Source organism: Gouania willdenowi, chromosome 3 (genome assembly GCF_900634775.1).
Source record: "Gouania willdenowi chromosome 3, fGouWil2.1, whole genome shotgun sequence".
Taxonomy (NCBI): domain Eukaryota; kingdom Metazoa; phylum Chordata; class Actinopteri; order Blenniiformes; family Gobiesocidae; genus Gouania; species Gouania willdenowi.
The window spans coordinates 43,527,137-43,551,957 of NC_041046.1; the positions used below are offsets into that span (position 1 = coordinate 43,527,137).

At 36.1% G+C, this 24,821-nt stretch overlaps 1 protein-coding gene across 1 annotated transcript in view; it reads left to right on the forward strand.

The window, feature by feature from the left end:
* Positions 1-24,499, forward strand: part of ddb1 (damage-specific DNA binding protein 1) — a 59,666-nt gene extending 35,167 nt beyond the window's left edge. The window contains exons 14-25 of the mRNA XM_028437141.1: positions 3,485-3,648; positions 6,244-6,351; positions 7,825-8,032; positions 10,176-10,271; positions 10,375-10,486; positions 11,742-11,865; positions 14,615-14,779; positions 17,901-17,995; positions 19,552-19,722; positions 21,143-21,252; positions 22,829-22,998; positions 24,346-24,499. Coding sequence (XP_028292942.1) covers positions 3,485-3,648; positions 6,244-6,351; positions 7,825-8,032; positions 10,176-10,271; positions 10,375-10,486; positions 11,742-11,865; positions 14,615-14,779; positions 17,901-17,995; positions 19,552-19,722; positions 21,143-21,252; positions 22,829-22,998; positions 24,346-24,461 — 1,639 coding nt within the window. The 3' untranslated portion in view covers positions 24,462-24,499. The remainder of the gene's footprint in view (positions 1-3,484; positions 3,649-6,243; positions 6,352-7,824; positions 8,033-10,175; positions 10,272-10,374; positions 10,487-11,741; positions 11,866-14,614; positions 14,780-17,900; positions 17,996-19,551; positions 19,723-21,142; positions 21,253-22,828; positions 22,999-24,345) is intronic.
* The last annotated feature ends 322 nt before the right edge of the window (positions 24,500-24,821 follow it).

Sequence of the window (24,821 nt, forward strand, 5' to 3'; positions counted from 1 at the left end):
ATGCCATATTAAAGAAAATACTTCACAGTCGCATTTGTAAGGTTGTTCTGAAAAGAACGATACCAAACAAGCAAGGTTTATGGATTTCCTTATATAAAATATAAAGGTCAAATCAAACGCAACGAAAAAACAGCAAAAACGCCTTAGGCCCCAGAGGTTTAATCGTTTTTATTCAGTTCTGCTTTAGGTTGGGGGATTGGGAAGGGTTCTGATTGGACAGTGACATATTTATGTCTACCGTAAAAAAAAGCACAAAACAAAACAAACAAGGGTTCTCTACGTCTCGGGTCACGACATACATTTTTTTTCAACAATTTGAGTCCATTTTTGCTTATTTTTTTAAACTTGAAACTTGCATATTTTAACCTATTGTCATCACTTTTTATTGCCATCTTTTTGCTCCTTTTAATGCATTTTTGCTACATTTACTCCCATTTCTGACACTTCTCCATCACATTTTAAAATTGAAAATTATTTTCTGCACATTTTTTCCACTTTCAAGATATTTTCAGCCCTTATAAAACCTTTCCACCATTTTTCCACAAATGTTGACCCAATATTGTCACTTTTCACCATTTTTCATGCTTATTTCTGCAAATTTAACCGCATTCATGATTTATCGTGCCCATTATTTGCCAGTTTAAACTAATTATTCAAATATTGACACTTTGAACTCTTCTTCACCACTCTTATTTGCAACTTTTAACCAATTTCAGTGGATTTTAAAATTCCATTTCATCAACTTTTCCACCTTTTTGGGCTCTTTAAACCCATTTTATTTCTGATTAAAACAAGGGTTTACATCATTAAGATGACTATATACTATGGGCCAAATAATAGTAAACTTCCTGGATAGCAGTGGGTATTATTCAGATGAATAAATAAATGTGGTTATCACAGATTCATTTAACAAAGCACCACAGAAACCTAAATAAAGAGGAAAATCAGAGAAATCCTGTGTAAACACTGATTTACAGAATCAACAACTTAATGTCACGTCAGCTCAACATGGCTGCTCCCATAGAATGGATTTGAAGTTATATAATTAATTCTATAAAGTTGGTCATTCTAAGGCCAATTTACCACTGTGATTATTTTCTAAATCATTTGACAATGACCAAGCCATGCAGTCATAAACAAATAAAGACTGAGCTCATAAAGGTCATGCGTTTTCCTCTGTTTATGAAGTTAGTGCTTGTTGAGTATTTAACAGCAGATCGAACGTGTGCTACCAAATGAGTTAATCATTGCTGGGATCAAAGCAGACTGTTTGCTACCAGGTTTCCATCCGTTGTGCCAACATCACTGGCTGCCCGTAGCTTTCTATCTGCCAAAGTAAGCTTTTCAAACACTTTTTTTTACACCCTAAAGTTGTGATTAAACGGCTCTGAGCTGCTGAGTGCTACATCAGGTGAAAACACACACACATACACACACACACACACTGTGTTTATGAATGGGAAACGCGTCCCATAGAGCTGTGAGGTAATGTTTGGTCAACACCTCTGAGCAGATGCTTTGCCATCAGTAAATATGAGATAATTAGAGTTTGATCCTGGGAGTGAACGAGGCTGAAATAATCTGCTGCAAGGCAAACACGTCTTGAGCACTCACAGCAGATGGTGCTTACCCTCTTTATTTGCATTATTCGCGAGCCCTGTTTTATACCAAAACACTTGAATTATTCTATTAACAAGTGGTTACTTCTTTTCAGAATAAACATTTAAAGTACACCGTCTCCTTTTCATTTGTGTTTTTCTGTTAAACTCTAAGGATATAAAATCACACCCAGGGAGAGTGTTGAGTAATTTCTCTGCTGAAGATGGAAAATGTGTGTGATATTAAAGGTGTGTATCTCTGAGCAGCAGGATTTGTTATCTCTGCCCGTGTGGAAGCCAATACGGGTTCAATAAGCAGCTTATGCAGGCGAGGAAATGGAAAGCCCCCAAAAAGTGAGACTTTTGTAATTAGAAACTGATTCCTTAGGGTTAATCTCAGGGAACAAAAGGAGGGGGGACATTAGTTTACTGACTTCAGCTAACTGTTGTCTAAAGCTGAGGCTAATCACCATTTAGCAAACACACTTTGGATTTTCATTTGTAATTTACTTAAAGCTGATATCTGGAGTTTCTGAGAAATCTATATTTATGTATCATTCTTTTGAAATGTGAAAAAAATACCTAACTAGTTTTTTACTATGGTCGAGTGCCGGTGAAAATCGCGCTGCAATTGCCCAGCCAATAGGCTTCCACTTCCTGTAGCGGAGACTATCAATCAAAGTGAATGCGGAACTGTGCACGGAAACAATGCCGCGCGTCACAACAGCAAACAGGTAAATATGATTTTGGCTCTTACCTCAGAAATGTCCATCGCCAAAAGAATAACGATGACTCATAGACCTATATCAATGCCACTCAATGCGACCTTGTTGCGATGCACATGCACAAAAATAGAGACGGGGCTTCTGGTAGATTGGCATGATTCCTTACCGCTTTAGCACCGAAAGAATATCTGTAAGATTACGTGAATATCTGTAGAAATCACGTTTTTCTATTAGCTGTGTCTGCTAGCGTAGAATCTCTTCTTCACTGAGTGAATATATGCATGCCAACCGACCACTGGGTCGTCCAAACTGGTGGTCCAAACAAATATCTGACATAAATCAGTGCAATGACTTTTTTTTTTTAAGTCCAATTGTTAAGGCACAAAATACATTTTCAGTTTCCCTTTAAAAAGAAAAAGAACTACTATGCAGTTTTGCATTGTTTACTATAGAACCAGAATTTAAATTAATAGGCTTCTTTTTTATTTGTATTCTTCCTTTATTTATTTCATTCAAGATTTATTTTTAGTTAAATTGCATTGTTTTGAATAGTTTATCAAGGGATTCTTTTGACAATGAAAAATAAAACGAAAATAATACAGTTTTTTTAAAAAAAAAATATTTTTCAATCATCGTTTGTCTACAGTCCCAGTTTGTAAAATAAATCGTGAGAGAATCGTATCATGAATCGAAGCAGCTAGTCCCACATGTTTGGGTTAGCTTAGCACGTAGCAACTAGTCCCACATGTTTGGGCTAGCTTAGCACGTAGCAACTAGTCCTACATGTTTGGGTTAGCTTAGCACGTAGCAACTAGTCCTACATGTTTGGGTTATCTTAGCACGTAGCAACTAGTCCTACATGTTTGGGTTAGCTTAGCACGTAGCAACTAGTCCTACATGTTTGGGTTAGCTTAGCGCGTAGCAACTAGTCCTACATGTTTGGGTTAGCTTAGCGCGTAGCAACTAGTCCCACATGTTTGGGTTAGCTTAGCACGTAGCAACTAGTCCCACATGTTTGGAGGGTTAGCTTAGCCTGTAGCAGTGCTGGCTGAGTAGAATCTCTGACTGCTATGAATGTGTTTCTATAATGTTTTCTTTGAAGTAAAAAGCTGCTCTGTATGTGAACAATTTGTCCTCTTCCTCCTCCTGCTCTTCTCTCAGCACTACAGAGATGGAGCATGAGGTGGCCTGTCTGGACATCACCCCTCTGGGTGACGGAGGTGGGGAGTCGCCGCTCTGTGCTGTCGGCCTGTGGACAGACATCTCTGCGCGGGTTCTCAAACTGCCATGTTTCACCGCGCTGCACAAGGAGATGCTGGGAGGAGGTGAGAGGAGGGACACACACACACACACACAGCCTCTGTTGGTTGAATTAATGAGGCTTTGATATAAATTACTTCCATTTTACACAACCACACGTAATTTTAAACTTTTTCCCAAATCTGTTTCAGAGTTTACACAATGCCATGTCACATTAAACGCTAATTATGGTTAATAGAGTCAACTACTGTTTTATATTTATAAGCTTCAGACGATTCATGGGAAAAAAATCACCACAGATTACATTGCGTTTGCTACACTTTCTACCCTCAGCCACTCGTTTAAAAGGAAAAATGTACAGTATGATGTCCCAAAAATATTAATTGTGGAACCTTTAATTATTTTCAAACGGTGAATCACCCTCACGTTTTGCACGGAATCTTGCGTAGTTGTGTAATTGTAGATGCTTCTGACTCATGCTGATGCACCATCAGATACACTTGCAGAGCTTGATCTGAAGTGTATTTTCATTCACAGGATAACATGATTACATGATAAATGTTAACAGGTAGCAACAGTTTTTTAATGGAATTATAGTCTGTGACACTTTCTAGACATTCAGTCCCTGTTTTTTTTTTCCATAAAATTGTTTTTAAATGTTATATTGTGTTAAAACATGCAAGTGATGCATTTCAGTGTCATTTTGGGGCCTGATTTTAATTAAAGAGAGATCACAGAAAGTCAGAGTCCCAACATTTATATTTATGTTGGAAGACCCAGATGTGATGTTTACGTTTTTTAGCAAATGTGTTAATTTCCAACGCCTATCCACTTCAGGCTTTTTAAGTGGTAAAAGTAATAAGAAGTGATAAGAAAGTAAAGGGGAAATAGCAGGGTACAATAACATTACAACAGTAAAAGAAGATTTAAGACCCATTGATTGTAAAGCAAAAGCAAGACGGTCAAGCAAGGAACCAGTTGATACATATTTTTTGGGGGGATTTGTTTTCCAATGGAATAGAAATCCACATCTGTGCACTAAAAACATTCAGATTTTGACTTCAGGACTTAACTGGTTTAAGGGTTTAAACATGTGTCTCAGTGTTTTTATGGTTTGAACCCAGGAGCTGATATTAGCGTTAGCGTTGCTAACAGATGGTGTGCCTCTTACTGAGCAGTGGAAACGCTGCAGTCTGCCAGTGGTTTGCTCCTGGCTCATGACGGACATGTTGTTTTGCTGTTTTCCAAACACGGTGAATGTTTAATTGTGAACCCTGGAGGTAAACTTTGTTCTGAGCAGATTGTGAAGGTTGTGTTTTTGTAAAAACTCATCATCAGGGAGAGAAAAACACACAGATGAGTGCGTTATGTTTAAACCAAACCATTTAAATAACAGTGGAATATTTCAGGGGTTTTTTTTAGAGATTTTGATTGAATATACATATTTATGTATGTTTATTTAAACATCTGTCTCATTTTTAATGGTCAATAAAGCAGCATCTTAACTTTTATCCTCTTTAATCCTCTTATTCTTTTATCTTCTGTTTAATCCCTTTCTGTCTTTTTTCTCATCATTACTTTTTCTGATCCCCCTTATCGTCTTGTTTTAATTTTTTTAATGTTCATCTTCTTTTACCGTCTTTTCATCTTAATTTTTATTTATTAGATTTTTATCAGATTTTCTTATGCTTACCTTTTTTTATTATCTCAAATTCTTTTATATACCAGCTTCTACATATTTTATTATATTTATTTATTTTATGTTCTTGTATCCTCGTTTGTCTTTTTTTTATTGCTTTTATTTAACTTTATTGCTTTTTGTTGTGCTGTTGTTTTCATTTTCTTCTCTTTTATATGTTGCCTTTTTATCTTTTCTTTTTGTTTTTTTCTTTTATCTTCATCTTCTTTCATCATCTTTTCATCTTCGTGTCTATTTATTTGTCTTTTGTCTGACTTCCTGACACCATATGTCCTTGATATAAAATTTAAATTATTTTCCATCTTCTACAATTTGTATCCTTTTATCCTCATTTGTCTTTTTTCTTTTTTCTTTCCTTTATTGAACTAGTTTTTTCATTTTCTTCTCTTTTGTTTTCTGTTCATCTTATTTCTAGCTTATTTTTTTCTTAATTAGTTTATCTTCTCTGTTTGTTTTCTTTTATATTATATTCATATGTCTTTATCATCTTCTATTGTTTATATTCTTCATATAAATGATAGCCTTTGTTTCTTTTCTTATTTCTTTACATTCTGAGCTCCAGGGGAATAAAACCATTTATTTTTAACATTATTGTTCGACCTCCTGTGCTTCACCTCTCTCATGGTGTCATAACTTCATTAAATATTTGAACATTTATTAATGTTCATGTGTTAAACTCCAGCTCACGTGCTACAGTCTGACCTTGGAGCTCCAAGAATGGAAGATTAAATGTGATTTTTTTTTTATTTTGTTTTTTTTGTTTTTTTGTCTCCACGAGAGAGCGAGCGTTTTTCATTTTGATTCTCAAACTGTCAGGTGTGTTAGAAGCGAAATCTTCATTTAAGATCAACAAAAGCAACGGCTTTTTCTCTCAGCGTACATTGTGTTTCATTTACAGTTTGAAGCTCTCCTTTTCTAGGGTATGATTTTATAATATACGTTTCTGTGTGTGTGTTCTCAGAGATCATCCCTCGCTCCATCCTAATGACCACCTTTGAGGGAAGCTACTACCTGCTGTGTGCTCTGGGAGACGGAGCACTCTTCTACTTCGGGCTGGACCTTCAGAGCGGTGAGAAATGCTATCAGGCTAATAACGGCCATCAGAGAATGTTTTCATCAGCAGGGATATTAATCTTAACCACATCGTTGTCTACCATTAAATGGTCCTTTTTAAAGGAAGAGGCCGAGCTACCTCACTTTGTAATTTTTGTTGTGTACACTAGTTTAAATCACTACTCCTCAGTTATTCATGAACGGATCGGGCTGAAATTTGGTAGCTATAATCTATGGATGTGTACGCATCGACGCTCGAGCCCGATTTTTGATTTGGGCCCCAAGGGGCCCCAAAAGAAAAAACAAAAAAAACGAAAGTCGACTTTTTATTTATTTGCAAGTCAAATACTGCGACGTTTGGTGGTACCGAATCATTGGCACATACCAGTATATAAATAGGGCCCATTACCCCGTACGTGTCATGGGGGCCTATTTTTCAAATGACTACTTCATTAGTTCTTGTTGCAATAATGACTTGATTTATTCAATCAAGGAGACAAAGCAGTTTACAAGAGCATACGACCTGAACTTGATGTCTTCAAGATGATTTGTCTAAAGATCACACAGACTACATCAATTTATACTGTAAAGGGGTGGACGTATCAGATGTAAACATGGAAGTTTCCACTAGTCCTTCGATCATACAAAAGATGTAATGAAGATGTTGCCACGTAGCTTTCATCATGATTCAGCTCAATAAATGTAGGTAATGGATCAACTTGACATCAGGACGAACATCACTTGTACTTTTCCATAAGTGTAATAAAAGAGTTCCTAAGATGTTTTAATTTTGTAAGACTGATCATCATAAAAGGTCAAAGTGTGTGTGCAGGTTATATCAATGTAATGTGTCAGATACTGTATATAATTTACTTCACAATATATTCCTCGCTTTTTAATTGCACACCATCAAACAAGACTTATTTAATAAGCTTTTATAAATCTAATCAGAATATCAACTGTCCTTGAACACAGCACTGTAATGATGTATGTAGCAGCTCTGTTCTCACGCTTTAGTGCTTTTTCCACTCTCTCGAAAAAGAACAGTTGGTTTAACCTCACTGATGTTTATTCAACCCTTAAACATAATGACTTTGAATTATAGATGTGACCAATACTTTTATAAATAAGGCCTAATGATGTTTGTACGACTACTACAAACATTTTTATTCAGAGAAACTTTATATTTTATTCCCTTTGATGCAAACGTGATGTTTACTTTCTGTTGGAGAGTGGAGATAACTTTTATTATTCACTGCTTTGCTTTCTCCAAAGCACTTTGTGTCTTCTGATGTTTGCTGAAGTTTGTAATGACAGACTTCACAGAAAATGTGTTTGTCATAAAGAGACCGAAAGAAACCAAGGGTAGGAACTGAAATGAGCGATTAGGGCACAACACAAAGGAGGAGGAATGTGCGTAATGTGGTGAGAGTGAAAGGCTTGTCTAAAAGCTTCTCTGTCTGTCTGTGTACGTGTGTGTGTGTTCCAGGTGCTCTGAGCGAGCGTAAGAAGGTGACCTTGGGCACTCAGCCCACGGTGCTGAGGACCTTCAGGTCTCTGTCCACATCCAACGTGTTCGCCTGCTCTGACCGACCCACCGTCATCTACTCATCCAACCACAAGCTGGTGTTCTCCAACGTCAACCTGAAGGAGGTCAACTACATGTGTCCGCTCAACTCGGAGGGATACCCCGACAGGTAGGTTTGCCCCGCCCACCAGCTTCAGAGCGTCACATGTGTGTTTAACACTCAGCCCTGCTCATATTCCAGAGCTCTCGCCAGCGTAGGGCAGGGTTGGGGTCAATTACATTTTTCAGCTACAATTACGTCTTCAATTGTCCATGTTCAATTATGATTACAGTGACTAGCATTTTTTAAATTACAATTAAATTAAAATTATTTTTTATCTACAAAGTCAATTACAATTAAGTTCTCAATTATTAAAGTTAAATTACAATTAATCACAATTACATACTGAGCCTGAAATAAATAACCTAATAAAAGTGAACCTTCCTCTTGTGTTAGCTTTCTGTTAGCATCTCTAATGATCCTAAATCAGCTGTAAAATACACTAAAAACATGGTTACCTTGTTAGGCTTCCTAATCAATGAAAATATAGGTTTTAATATATCTGAGCCTCTTTTATGTCAGAATGCGCCTCGATTTAAGCATTTTAAATATGGTAAAATGTGGGAAAGCTTGATATGAAACATATTTTAACATTTTTACTACGTGTATAGAACTGTAACATCGTTCCCCAGTTTTGTGTTAATTATAATTAACAATTTTTATAGCATTTTCATGGCAATTACAAAGTCAATTATGCAAAGTCAATTACAATTTAATTATAATAATACAGCCACAGATTTTTAACATTACAATCACAAATATAATTATACCATAATTGTAATTAATTATCAATAATGTAATTACAATTATAATTGGCCCCAATCCTGGTGTAGGGCAGGGGTGTCAAACTCGTCTTAGTTCATGGGCCAAATTCGGAGCAGGGCCGCTGATTTTAAACAGGGATATTAGTATTTTAATCGTTATTGTGCTCTAGTTGGCACTTCCACGTAAATAAATGATACAATATGTACGGCACTGATAATATCAAATCAATAAATGACACATATCAGTTCCTGCAGGATCTTTACTTTCAATTTTGGAATAAATTGAAGGATTTGGGAAAAATGTACTTCTTTTGATAATTTTGGATTAAAATGACAGCCATCACATGATACAGTATAAGCACGGGGGGAAATGTGAGCTCTGCTAATATTGTGGAGTTTCATTTAATTTTTATATTAATTTGGAGAAATCTACAACTAAATTAGTTTGTAATTTACACAGTGATTCATGGTTTCTCTCACTTTTTTTTGCTTGCTGCTGCACCTCTAAAGCAGTGCTGGGCAATATATCTCGATTCGAGATATATCAAGTTTTCTATTTTGACAATATAGAAAATGACAATATTGCCTATGTCAATATATATACCTTTTTTATAGCTTATTTATATTAAAAGATGTGTTGTTGGAGTTGCTGCTTTCTCTACTTCTCAAAACAGCATGTCAGTTTTTTGTGTGTCCTAACTCAGACCTTCAGCTAAACAAGCCACACTACAGAACTCACTCACACGTGCTGAGAACGTGAGAAAAAGCCAAAAGAGTCACACATTGCAAATCTGTTTGTTAATAAATGTGCATCAGCAGGTTTAAACCAGAATTATATTTCTGGTAAGACTTCTTTTGAATTAAAATTATTATGATTTATATCGTATATCACCATTTTGAGAAAAAATATCAAGATAGTTTTTAACCCTGCTCTAAAGGGCCGGATTTGGGCTCCGGGTCACTTCAGGGTTTTATACATTCATACTCCAAACAGATAAAGATGCATTTAATGTGTAAATATGAACGAGCACACAAAAAATAGGAGTTTTCAAAATATTCAAACTGAGCATCAAGAGCTGCCTAAGACACGCCCCTCCCACCCTTGGGAGGAAACTCATCTCAGCCACTTGTATCTGAGATCTTCTTTCAGCTCATGTCCACAGCTGAGTTGTGGTTAGCTTTGCACGTAGCTACGCTGGCTGAGCAGAGTTCCTCTCCCATCCTGGATGGATATAAACCTGTGGTGTCTGTCAGTTTTCCTAGAACAGGAATGTATTTCTCCTCCTCAGATCACTGATCTCTTCTTCACAGTTCCTCTCTTTTGATCCTGGATCTGACTCGCTTTGCTCAGATGTGTTCTCATTTGATTGCAGAGAGGATTCCCATGTTTCAGGCACTTCACAGCAGAGAAGATAAATCTGTGCTGTGTGTGTGTTTTTTCCCCACAGTCTGGCTTTGGCCAACAACAGCACGCTGACCATCGGCACCATCGATGAAATCCAGAAGCTGCACATTCGCACCGTTCCTCTCTACGAGTCTCCCAGGTTGGTTTGAGAAACGTATTTACTGTGTGCAGCTTCTTCTCCTTTTAGCGTGAGCCTCATTGTCTCACTGTTTAATTTTTCCTGTCTATCCGTGTGTCTGTAGGAGGATCTGCTACCAGGAGGTGTCCCAGTGTTTCGGAGTCCTGTCTAGTAGAATAGAGATCCAGGATGCCAGTGGCTCAACATCTGCAGTGAGACCCAGTGCCAGCACTCAGGTACCATCATACCATAGAAGCTCTCAGGAAACATACAGGAAGATGCAACATAAAAGATTAGATTTAAACGGACACAAAAGGCTCTGTGCTGTACGTGAGGTATTCATACTGGAACCAAACCCAGTTTGGGATGCAAACCATAGACAGTTGTGAGGATACACCAGCTCATACGTCTTCATCAGATTTGAAGCATGTGCCACTGTTTGGAAGTCATTCAGCTGGCTGGGGTGCTACTTTTGGGATGTAGAACAATGCAGGAAGTCTTCCAAACAGCAGCAGGCGCTATCTTCAGCAGTAGAATGTAGACACGCCCCTAATTGTGTGTTGACTCGCACCATGTGGCCACAGTGTAACTTGTTCCTTCAAGGTTTATGGTTTATTTTTAATACCAAATGTAGTTGTTTCCACCCACTTTACCCTTGAATCGTGCACGGTAATTCATCAGATTCAGCTGATGATTCAACACAGAAACGTAAAAAAAAAAAATGTTCCAAAACGTCCTCCAGGTACAATAAGTCCAACCTGGCAACACAGCTTTTACAGAACCGTCCAACATTATTCAGGTTTACTAGAATAATGTGGAGATGAATGTAATGGACTCACTAAAATGTGGCTTTAGCTTTTCAGTGAGCATTTAGCATAGCATAAACGTAGTGCTCTGTTGAATGGGCTAAAGCAGTGTTTTTCAATAGGGGTACGTGATGGCATTACAGGGGGTACTTGAGAGAAAGTGAGTGAAAAATTAACAAAAAGTGTCAGTCTTGGTCCCACCCTAGGTGTGGGATGACTGGAAATGATTAAAAAAAAAAAGTATAGATATCAATCTATTCAGGAGCCACTTAATCAGTAAATCATGTTTTTCAACCTTGGGGTCGGGAACCCATGTGGGGTCGCCTGAAATTTCTGAAAAATTATAGATTTTTGAAATTATTTAATTATTATTCAATTTTTTTATTATTAAAACAACACTAATCTTAAACAACTGTTTCTATTTATTCACTTTGTGAAATATAAATCTAGTTAAACTAAAATGTATTAAAATAAATATCTGAGCTTAAGCGTGATTAAAAACTAATTAAAAATAATGTCTTTGAGGTCGCCAGAAATTCTTGATATCAAAATGGGGTCACCATCCAAAATGGTTGTGAATCACTGGATTAAATCCTGTTTATTACACTTATTTACAAAATGAGATTCTTTGAAATGTGTGTTATCACTCATTCATTCCATCTTCCTCTCTCTCTCTCTCTCTCAGGCTCTTTCCAGCAGTATGAGCTCCAGTAAACTGTTCCCCAGCAGTACGTCTCCTCATGAGACTTCCTTTGGAGAGGACGTGGAGGTCCACAGCCTGTTGGTGGTGGATCAGCACACCTTCGAAGGTGAGATGGTGGCATTTAAACAGCGATTCAGTTCATTCTTGAACATCACACCCCTCAATAACAGCGTTTGGATTGAATCTGACACTCTTAACACTTAACAATATAGAACATAATTGAATTATAAAAAATATTTATTTAGTAATGATATATTTATATATTATATAATTATAAAAATACGTAGAATAAAAATACATTGTGTAATCTAAAACAATATTTAACAGAATAAAGTTCAATTGTAGTTCTAATCATATTTAATGTTTTGTTTCTTTTTAAACTTACTTTTATCCCTCCCATGACGTGCATCATGTACAGTATGCAAAATATGAAAGATAATCAAATTCTTTTTTTTGGTTTTTCTATTCAAGATACTTTGATAAGAACAGAGATGTCCAGAAAAAAGTAGTAGGCTTAAAAAAAAATTAAAAGGCTAAAACTCGAGTTGCCGGCAGGAGGAGTCGGGGGCATGCCCCCCCAGAAGATTTAGCTTCAGTTTGTGTCTATTGTTTCTATCTCAGGACGTGATATTTTTCTCTCAGCGAGAGTGACTTTGGCATGCAGTCAAATGTCATTAACAGGGAAAGATATCGTATAAATGTGATAATCTGCCAAAAATCAAGTGGTATTTTCTATTTTAGTTTGAGTTTAGGTGAGTTGTGTGGTTTCTATAGTGTTTGTTTAAAATAATGAGTTTATAAACTATCGTTAGATTGTGAAGGTGATTGTGCTCACATCTTTATGTGTGTCTGAAATTAAGGCTGCAGGCTGTGCTCTGCAATGCAGATGGAAATGTAAAGCTCCCTCCATTCATATATGTCAGCATAAATTAGCACACGTTATGTTAACTACATGTAAATAAGGACATGGTGCACAGAGCACACTCTGAGTTATTAATGATCCATCAGATCACGTAGCGCTGCTTTAAGGTTTGGTTTGTTTCAGGAAAGGTTGAAGGTCGAGCTTCGAAGGAGTCTTAAATTTTACACGTGACTTCTTTATGCGTCGCCGAGGTTAACGAGGCAAACCTGCGATAAAAGTGAAATAGACTGTAATTACACTGAGGATCGACCTCTGTTGTTCATTACTGCAGTGTTTCTATTTCGTTTTACTGGATTCATGCAAAAGGTCACAGAAAAAAGAGCGTTGGGCCCTAAAGAGGAAGAGCAGTCTGTGTTATTGATTAGCAATATTATACTTGATAGGATTTTTAGCATTTATTTAATGCATGTACATTATATCATTTTACATATCATATATTTAATAATAAAAATGCATCTGTTTTACAATATAAAAGTTTTAAAGCGAAAAAAAGTACATAAAATTGTATAAAGTGTTGAAAACTTTGTTTTATCTTTGTTGTTGTATTTTTTTTTTTTTTTTAAAAGATGCATAAAAATGTGAGAATTATTTTGTATTCTTATAAGTAAAAATATTTGAAACATGACGGAGTGTTAATACGATAAAATTGTTTAAAAATCTTTGAATAATGCCTCGTAAATCATATACAAAGAAATGTAAATATACCTGACATATTAACACTAAATGTGCATATGCAAGTAGAGCGTTTATAAAATAATAAATGTGATGTTTTATTGTAAAAAGTAAAGACCATGTTATGCAAAATGTAAAACAATGTATTTATTTTACAATTCTAAATAAATTAGATAATTCAATATGAGTTTACAATAAATTCCCATATACAAATCAAACATTTGAAACATGATAGAAAAATAAATATATCTTAGTTCATACAGTAGGTAAAAGATAATATACATTTGATTAAAAAGGGTGTGAACATAACTAATGTGTGAACATTGAACCTTTAGGAGTCACTGAAATTCACCCTGATGAGTAAAGATTATTATTGTAAAATAGAAGAATCACATTATTCCTCAAATGAATGAATTAATCTTCAGTAATAATGCTATGATTTACCTGGATCCACATTTGGTTTCTCCCTTCATAATGATTTTTCTTAATAAAAAACAGTAAAAAAAAAAAAAAAGAAATGTGTTGACATTTCTCCTTGTTTAATGCTGTTCAGGTTTATGATTCAAAGAATCCTTATATTCTGTTATTTTTTATATTTGTGTTTGTAAATACAAAAATAAAACCCAAAACTTTTTTTGGTCAGGTACTTTTGAACGGATCATTCCCAGTCTGTGACTGTCATTGTAGTATTATTAAACTGTCTTATTCTGCTGATAAACATGTATTGCAGTGGAATTATGCCATAGAACTACATTAGCTGTGCCCATGTGACTGTTACTCATGCACAATTATTGCACATTATGTCAAAGAGCAGAGCCTCACTCAAATGTTCTAAAAAAAAAAACATTTAAATCTTAACTGTAACGGTTAGTAATCATTTAATGAGCATCCAGTTCAGCTTTCTTTGACTCATTTCTATTATTTAACAGCCAATAGGAATGCAAAAATACTGCACAAACCTTAAAAAGTACTCACAAAAACATAAGATTAGAACAAAAACCTTAAACAATGACTCCAAAAACACAAAATTACAACAAATTACTACAAAAACCTTAAAAAAAAATGATTCCAATAAACACAAAATGTTAACAAAATCCTTAATTATTGACTCAAAAAACACTAAATAATGATTCCAAATAAGAATGCCGTTAAGAGGTAGCACTCGGTGTTCGCTGTGAATGAAGTGATTTGATGACTTGAAGATTATTTAAACTGTGCGTGTGTGTGTGTGTGTGTTTTTGTGTTTGTGTGTCCCCCTCAGTCCTCCATGCCCATCAGTTCCTACCCAGTGAGTACGCTCTCAGCCTGGTGTCTTGTCGTCTGGGTAAAGACGCGTCCGTCTACTTTGTGGTTGGCACCGCCATGGTTTACCCTGAGGAGGCGGAGCCTAAGCAGGGACGCATCATCGTGTTCCACTACACTGACGGTCAGTGGCTGTGATTGATTTGAATTCATCTCATCTTAACATAAACATGAAGCCTTTTTTCCTGAGAGAGCTATGATTTGATTAGTGATCATGTTATCATGTGACTTACTAACCAATAGACCCTTTGGTTTTTTTGTAAACATTGTGACGTATTTTGTTGGGCGGGGCTTAGCCTGGTGGTAAAACCACAATTGTCTTCGTTTTTTCTGATCACGAGTGTCCACTGGAATCCTATAAAACCTAACGTTAATCCTCCTGTTCTGACACCCAAACACACAACAAAGCTGTAACATTACTAACCTTCCAGCCATTAAACGGTCTATCCTGTTAAGTAATTGTTGGTGGTACAGTTTGATTAGTGAGCATGTTATCTTGTGACTTACTTAATGGGATTGGTCAGTAACTATTGGTGTTATAGTTTGATTAGTGATCATGTTATCTTGTGACTGGTTTCTGATAATAAGGATGGATGTTCATCAGCTGTGATGTCACATATTATAATGGTGACCAGTAGAACTGATACACCCACAGGTACGAGTCGTCACGTCTGTGATTATAAATGTTTAAATGTTTGGTTCTTTATCTTTCACCTCATTCCATTCTCCTCTTCTTCCTCCTTCTCCTCCTCCTTCTTCTTTACACGAGGACACTTTGTCCTCCCTCGCTCCTGTTTCATCCCCTCCCTTAATCATATTCTTATCACCTTTTTTATCAGGCCATCCTGCGCTCAACACCACAGTCTCATTTCCTCTGGTGCCCTCTGAAGCTTCACCTTCTCCTCATCCTTATTCTAAACCTGCCCTTCTCTTTCTTTACTCTTTACTCTTTACTCAGCTCACTCATTCTTTGGTTCCATCTATGATCTCGTAGGGCAGGGCTTTTAAACCTTTTTTTACTCAGATTTACTTGCCTGGACTTTTTTAGTCAAATCACACGTACCACCATCGCACCTTTAAAGCATATCAGTGCCTTTTTACTCTGGGATGTACGATTATCATCAGCCCAATAACTCATCGTCAGATAATAGCACATTTTTTAATCTTTTCTTTAAGGACCTCATGAGACATTTTGACCAAAAAAAATAGCAACGGAAATGTAGCAATAAGCTGAAAGAAGGAAATGTAAAAATCAACAGAAAATGCAACACAATACACATGATTCCACAAACTCCTGAGGAAGGAAAATTCCTTAAAAGTTTCCTTTTGTGTCACTTATAAAGTCACAATCAAAATAAAATGCCAAAATACACAAAAGGGACATCGTTAACACACATAGCGGACATCGAGAGTACACAAATAATAGTGAGAGGACAGAAAATAAAAACGGAACCTTATAAATACAACAAAAACCTTGAAAAATGGACTCCAAAAAACACAAAAATTACAACAAAAACCTTTAAGGAATTACTCCAAAAACACATAAAGACAAGCGGTATTCAAGAATGCTCAAATATTAGTGAAAAGACTGAAACTGACTCCAGAAAGCAGGAAATGACAACAAAAACCTCAAAAAATGACTCCAAAAAACACAAAATGACATCAAAACCATTAAAGAATTACTTCAAAAAACACAAAATTACAACAAAAACCTTAAAAAAAAAAAAAAAAAAAAAAACTCTAAAAAACACAAAATTAAACAAAAACCTTAAAAAAAAATAATCCAAAAAACACAAAATTACATCAAAAACAATTTAAAAAATTACTTCAAAAACTATAAAAATACAACAATAACCTTTAAAGGGTCAGTATACCCCTGCCTTCTGCTGAGCTGCCACTAGGAGGAAAATTCAATAAAAGCTTTGATTATGGGCATTACTGCTGTAGCAGTAAGACACGCCCAGCTACTTTCAGTAACCGCCCTCTCCCCTCTGTCCCCACACACATTTATAACCCCTGCGTCATCACAGTTAAAGTGATGATGCAGGGGTTTCAAGAGCTTACCGTTCAACCAATAGCAAAATTCAGTTGTAATAGTCGGCAGTCAACCCTTATTGGAGAGTATACTGGACATTTTACAGCTAAATATGCAAAATGAAAATACTTTCACTAAAATGTGAAGAATGGGACTAGGATTAATCAACAGCACTACTTTATACCCAAATACACATATATTCAGCAGGAAAAAAGTTGGTTTGGACACTCCAAAAACACATAAAGACAAAATACACTAAAACGCACATAGTGGATATCAAGAGTACACAAATAATAGTGAAAAGACAGAAAGTGACTACATAAAGCAGAAAATTACAACAAAAACCTTAAAAAAATGACACATGAACTAAAAAGGAGGGAAAACATCTTTGACTAATGCTATCTTTGTAAAATAGTTGGAGTAAGAAACATGAGCAGTGTTGGGAATGTTACTTTAAAAAAGTAATTAGTTATAGTTACTCACTACTTGTTCAAAAAAGTAACTGAGTTAGTAACTGAATTACTCTATAATAAAAGTAACTCATTACCAAGGAAAGTAACTATTTGCATTACTGTTAAAAAAAAAAATTGCTATATGTCAAATAATTCACATTTTTTAGATGCGTGTGTCGTGAGGTGCTTCATTAAATTTGAGTTGCTTACAACAGATGTGGACAAAGTCTTCACTCCTGGATATAATGAACACTTCACATGTACGTTCTTGTCTTTGACCACAATTAATTTAAAGTAGTGTTTGTATCGTCACCTTAAAAATGACAACTTTTTATCAGACGGCTCCACAGTCACCATCTCTGCTGATTCATCACATCTGGTGGGTGGGTGTGTCGTGTGTGTCGTATGTGTGTGGTATGTGTGTGTGTCGTGCGTGTGTGTGTGTGCTGGCACGTCGCCTTAGCCAATCATTATCGCTCACCTTGTTTTTACCGCACCTCCTCACTACAGCTGAGTAAGAAACCAGGGTTGCTTTCGGATCACAGTTTATTCAATCAATGCATGTAACGCACCGCATTTAACGTTCAGTAACGATAACAGCGTTGTAACGGCATAAAAAGTAATTAGTTAGATTACCCCGTTACTGAAAAACAAATGCCGTTACATAACGCCGTTATTCCAAACACTGAACATGAGTGATATACACAGACTGGTGAAAGACTCTAAAGGTGTTTTTCTCTGTGTGTTTCTCTTTGAAGGTAAACTCCAAACTGTGGCAGAGAAGGAGGTGAAAGGAGCCGTTTACTCCATGGTGGAGTTCAATGGGAAACTACTGGCCAGCATCAACAGCACAGTGAGTACCAGTGTTGACTGGGAGGAATGGGAAAGTGATGGAAGCAGCACAAATTACCCATTTATTTATTTATCTCAAATGTCGTAATACATTTTTTGGCAATGTTCTGTTTTTAGCTTTATACATAATTTGAGATGTTTTAAACTTCATCAAATCCATAAACTTCATTTCTTTAGAATTTAGAAAAAGGCGGTTAGTGTAGTCCAGATATCCTACATGATTTATGATCCTTATTATTGTTTTGGGCGTAATACATAACTTCTGTAGGTTGCTTTTGTATGTATTTCCCCAGATTTCTACGCAATCAGACAGATAAGGTAGAATAAATGCTCAGTATAACATGTGTAAAAATGTATCTGTTGGACATTAAGTGCTTCTCAGAACGCTGACAAAGAACACAAATGAAAAACTTTGGAGGACGATTCCGTTTCTGACGCCTTCAAACATTTTCTGTGAAAGCCGTGAATCATTGTCACTTCTACAGACAAAACGTTTGCTTTTCCCTCTAAGGTCTCAGTACACATCAGTTACAATTACAAGTATTACTATTTATTTACACTTCTTTTAGGTTTTAGCGTTTAGTTTTTTGCCAAAAAACTTAAATTAACCTAATTTAAAGATGTAAAAAGCTTGTGTTTGTTTTTTTTTTCTTACACAAAGTTTTCTCCTGACTTAGTTATAATAAATATTTTAATAATACAATATATGTTAAATTCTTTTATTTATATAATAAAAACATGTTTAAATTTTTTTTAATTATATGAATACAAATATTTAACTTATTTATTTTATAAATACAATTGTTGAAATTATTTTCATATAAATGCAATTATTTCAATTTATTATATAAATACATTTATTTATTTTTATAAATATAATTATTTTATTCATTTAATTTATAAAAAAAGTATTTAGTTTATTATATAAATACAATTATTTAATTAATTCATTTTAGAAATGAAATAATTTAATTTATAAATTTAATTTTTTTTAATAATCTAAAGAAGTTGTATATTTCTTGCTTATTTGTATTATTATTTTTTGTATATGTGTACTTTATTACAATTTAGCTTATTCAGTTTGTTATTTAGCCTTTTTCAGCCTTAAGCTGTAATGTAAGGGAGCAATTTTACTTTAAATCTTCAATTAAGGAATTTTGTAACTGTATACATGAAATATTTAAGAGCAATTTAAATGAATTAATATTGGGTTTTAAAGTCCTAAAATAAGATAATAACATTAGTTTTTAACTCGCTGAGGACAGAATGAGCTCAAACCAGAACATTTTATGGGACAGATTTATTTAATTAAATTACTCTAATATAATGCCCAGAATGTTTATGACAGCACTAGAGGGGTGAAATAATCCAAAACTGCAGCCATTATATAAAGAAAATGTGATTTAATTCTCAAAGGAGGACCTCCTTAAAGGACTTGGTCATTAACCCTGGGAGAAAGTCATTAGTGTCATTAGAGGAGCAGTCATGTGTTGTCCTGTGAAACGTGGCGCTGAAGTGTCGTATGGTCCATAAACACACCATGCGTGCTGCTTTCAGGTGCGTCTGTACGAGTGGACCGCAGAGAAGGAACTCCGCACTGAGTGCAACCATTACAACAACATCATGGCTCTGTACCTGAAGACCAAAGGAGACTTCATCCTTGTGGGAGACCTGATGAGATCCGTGCTGCTGCTGGCCTACAAACCCATGGAGGGGAACTTTGAAGAGGTGAGACACACAGAACAGAGTCCTCAACCTGATGGTAACCAATAAAACTCTCATTATCACCTGAAATATTGACCTCTTAAACAAATCCAAGAAAGGTTTTTACAATACTTGAATAAGGAATTACAAACTGGGCCTATTATTTATGACGAATTAGAAATAGATCTGTTCATGTCCTTTTGTTACGGACGTATAAAGAATAGAAATGGGAATCTTTGCGTTCCAAATTTTTGGTTAACTTAGCATGTAGCAACCAGTCTCACATCTTTGGGTTAGCTTAGTATGTAGCTACCTGTCCCACATGTTTGGTTAGCTTAGCATGTAGCGACCAGTCCCACATGTTTGGGTTTGCTTAGTATGTATCAACCAGTACCAAATATTTGATTAGCTTAGCACGTAGCAACCAGTTTCACATGTTTAGTTAGCGTAGCACGTTTCGACCAGTCCGAAATATTTGGTTAGCTTAGCACGTAGTAATCAGTCCCAAATGTTTGGGTTAGCTTACCATGTAGCGCCCATTCCCATATATTTGAGTTAGCTTAGCACATAACTACCAGCCCAAAATGTTTGGGTTAGCTTAGCATGTAGCGACCAGTCCCACATGTTTAGGTTAGCTTAACACGTAGTGACCAGTCTCAAATGTTAGTTAGCTTAGCACGTAGCAACTAGTCTCACATATTTGGGTTAGCTTAGCATGTAGCTACCAGTCCCACATGTTTGGGTTAGCTTAGTATGTAGCTACCAGTCGCTAATGTTTGGGTTAGCATAGCACATAATAACCAGTCCCATGATTTTGGTTAGCTTAGCATGTAGCGACCAGTCCCCCGTGTTTGGGTTCGCTTAGTATGTAGCGATGCTGGCTAATCAGGGTAAAGAATAACTCTTGCTTCCCCTAGTTTTTTGTCCTATTTTTATTTTCAGGTTTCTGTGATGAGTAGATCATTTTTTTTGTGTTGAACCCAGTGTGAAATGTATTTTTTGCTCAATGATGAAGTGATTTAACGTCAAGTCACGCTGTGCGTTCAGAGCACGCTGTGATGTTTAACGGGTACAGAACATCAAATACAGTCTGCACGTTCAAAAACAGTCGATTCAGGCTGAAAACGCTGTGAAAACATTCAATCATTATAGATATAACCAGCCTCACTGTTTACTGTTTCAGTCTCTACAGAGTTCACAGGAGACGAGCGAATAAATGTGGTCACTTATCTTCATAAATATTGACTAATAGACATCACTTCATCTTCATCTTCAACGCTCATTAGGCAGCGTTCGCAAACATTAATGGAATCCATTAAAGTCTTTATTTCACGTTAAGTCTTATTTTCACATTCAGGTTGCAGTTGAAACATCTTTGTTTTCACTCATCAGTTATGTGTGCTGTCTTTTTCTGTCTTTTTCTTTCTTTCTTTTTTTTTACCAGATCGCTCGTGATTTTAATCCTAACTGGATGAGTGCTGTGGAAATCCTGGACGACGACAACTTCCTGGGAGCAGAGAACGCCTTTAACCTGTTTGTGTGTCAGAAGGACAGGTGGGTGTTTGAGCTGCTTCCAGGGTTGGGCTCAATTACATTTTACTATTACAATTACCTTTTCAATTATCCATGTTCAGTTACAATTTAATTACGATTGCGTTGACTGGTATTTATTGAAATTGCAATTAAAATTACTAGTATTTCCCCCTGAAAGTCAATTACAATTATGTTCTATATTACTAAAGTTCAAATTCAAATAAATTACAATAACTGAGCTTTTAATATATAACCTTATAAAACGTAACCTTCCCCTTGTGTTAGCTTTCTGTTAGCATCGCTTATGATAACGGGTCGGTTTGACCCATGTCTTTAATCAGCTGTAAAATACACTTAAAATATTATATATCATCCAATTAGTTTCTCATTTCTTGGTTTCCTTGTGAGGCTTCCTAATCGATGACAATATTGGTTTTAATATTTTTGGTGTTGCGTTTTTTCTGTCAGAATCCCCCTCGATTTTTTTTTTTTGTTTTCGTAAATGATAAAATTATTTTTAAGAAGTGACATCTAGTGGGAAAAGTTTATATGATCGTTGATCATTGTTAACTACATGTGTGTGTAAGCCATAGAACTGTAATGACCAATCCCTAATGTTTGGGTTAGCTTAGCATGTAGCCCCACATATTTTGGTTAATTTAGCATATAATGACCAATCCCTAATGTTTAGCCTTGCTTGGCATGTAGCATCTAGTACCACATGTTTTGGTTAGCTTAGCATGTAGCGTCTAATCCCACATGTTTGGGTTAGCTTAGCATGTAATGACCAATCCCTAATGTTTGGGTTAGCTTTGCATGTAGTGTCTAGTCCCACATGTTTGGGTTAGCTTGGCATTGGTTAGTTTAGCATGTAATGATGAATCCCTAATATTTAGGTTAGCATATGGCATCTAGTACCACATGTTTTGGTTAGCTTACCTAGTAGCGTCCCGTCCCACATGTTTCGGTTAGCTTAGAATGTAGCGAGTAGTCCCACATATTTAGGTTAGTTTAGCATGTAATGACCAATCCATAATGTTTGGGTTAGCTTAGCATGTAGCGTCTAGTTCCACGTGTTTGGGCTAGCTTAGCATGTAGCCAGTATTCCCAAATATTTTGCTTAGTTTAGTATGTAATGACTAAATCCTAATGTTTGTGTTAGCTTAGCACATAGCGACCAGTTATTGTAAAAATGTTCATGCCGAATACAATTAAAGTTAATTATCTGAACTCAATTACAATTCAATTAAGATTACAACAGAAACAAATTTACATTTATAATTACACCATAATTGTAATTAATTATAAATTACGCAATTACAATTATAACTGACCCCAACCCTGCCTCCTTCATTCATCCCAGCCCTACTCTTTTATGTCTCAGTCTGTTTCTCTTCTCATGCATCTGTCTGACCTTTTATTTATCATCACATTCCTTTTCTTCTTCACTCGCTCTCTGACCTTTTCTTGTGCGTCTCATTCCTCCATCTTTCTTCTGTTAAGTCGATTCGTTTATGGCGTCTGTTTCTTTCCATTTTCGTTCCAGTTTTTCAGCGTTTCTACCTAGTTTTTAATCTCTGTATCTCCTCCTCATCAGCGCTGCCACCACAGACGAGGAGCGGCAGCACCTCCAGGAGGTGGGCGTCTTCCACCTCGGAGAGTTTGTCAACGTGTTCTGCCACGGGTCACTGGTGCTGCAGAACCTGGGCGAGAGTTCCACGCCCACCCAGGGCTCAGTGCTGTTCGGCACCGTCAACGGCATGATCGGTAGGTTTCACACCATCGGCACACACACTTAACTACCAGGGTTAGCTTAGCACGTAGCAAGGCAAATTTATTTGTATCGCGCATTTCATATATAAGGTGGCTAGTCCATCGTGTTTGGGTTAGCTAGCACATAGCTACCAGTCCCACATGTTGGGTTAGCTAAGCATGTATTGACCAGTCAGTAATGTTTAAGTTAGCATAGCACGTAGCTACCAGTTGGCCCACAAATTAACTTGTGTTCATGTGGAGAACAAAAAACAGTAGTTGGTGGTGTATCAGTTCAAATGGTGATCGTTATAAGTGGTGACACGTCACGGTTGAAGTAAGGCTTTCCCACTGTCGCCCAGTGTTTACGTTTGAAAACATATGCTCTGGTTATCAGTTTCTCGAGTTTGTTGTTCTACGTATTTGTTATTTTGTGCATTTTGCAGACTTTTATGGTTTTTTTTGAATATTTGTTTGCCGTTCTTTAGGTTTTTGTAATTTTTCACATTTTTTTCCAGAGTGATTTATATTGTAATTTGTGTGTTTGTTGACATTTTGTGTATTTTTTTGTATCTGTCATTCTCTGTTTGTTTTTTAGTGATGTTGTGCGTGTAAGTTGGTAGCTCCACTAAAGTCAACCACTGGCCTCTATGGCCCATGTCTTTCTGCCTCACTGAGGAATTGTGATATGTTCACTGTTATGTGGAGGAAGCTGTGAGGTCACTAGGTTGTCATAAAGTCAATAAACGTAGTTGTTGGACTGAGTTCTTCAAACCCTGAGTCACTTCACTCAGGCTGTTTGTTGAAGGATGGAGAGATTCATGAAGCTGTTGTTCTCCATCAGTGAACAAACAAACAAGGTTAGCTTTAGCAGTAACTGCACATTCAGCCACTAAATGTTCTTCTTTACAAATATATAAAGTAAAAACATCTCTTTATTTAACTGTAGATATTTGACAGTCAATGATTAGCATTAATGATTTTTATAATGGAAGTAAATTAACCAGAATCATTAGGATTTTTCTTGGCTTCACCACCAATTATTTAAACATAAATAGTTTCAGCTCTAATCTGTTGATTGAATGAATGAATGAATAGATAAATAAATTAAATTAAATTAGGCTGTGGCAACGTAGCCATAATCCCGGAGGCTTTGGCTACGTTTAACGTATCTATAGACACTTTGATTAAATAATAAAATAAGCTTTGTTAAAGAGACTGAGACCATAAAGACATTTAAAAAACAACTTAAAGGAGCTTAAAATCACAGTTTAGTGATGACAATAGTGCTGTGTTGTGGCCCCTCCCTCTTTATAATGAAGCTCCTCCTACTCTTCTCTTACTGATGCGTGTGTGTTTCAGGTCTGGTGACGTCCCTGTCTGAGGGCTGGTACAGCCTCCTACTGGACCTCCAGAACCGCCTCAACAAAGTCATCAAGAGTGTCGGAAAGATCGAGCACAGCTTATATCCTTTTTAATGACATCACATCCTGCCCAAGTCTCTCGCTCTCTCCTCTGTGTGTGTGTTTATTATAGGGAGGCATTCTGAATTAGTTCAGGTGGGTTTATCTATTTGTGCATTTTTTGTTACTTAGTGCATTTTTGTTGTTTTTTTTGTAGTCATTGTGTGTGTTTAAGTCATGTCTTATTTCGTTTTTCTTTGTAATTTAACACTTTTTTTTGTCATTTTGTGCATTTTTGTTTCAGTAATGTTTTGTTTTTATTGCCATTGTGTTTTTTGTGCATATGTTTAAGTCATTTCTTCTTTTGTTTTTCTTTTTAATTTAGAAAAAAATTGGTCATTTTTTTGTGTGTGTGTGTGTGTGTTGTGCTGTGTC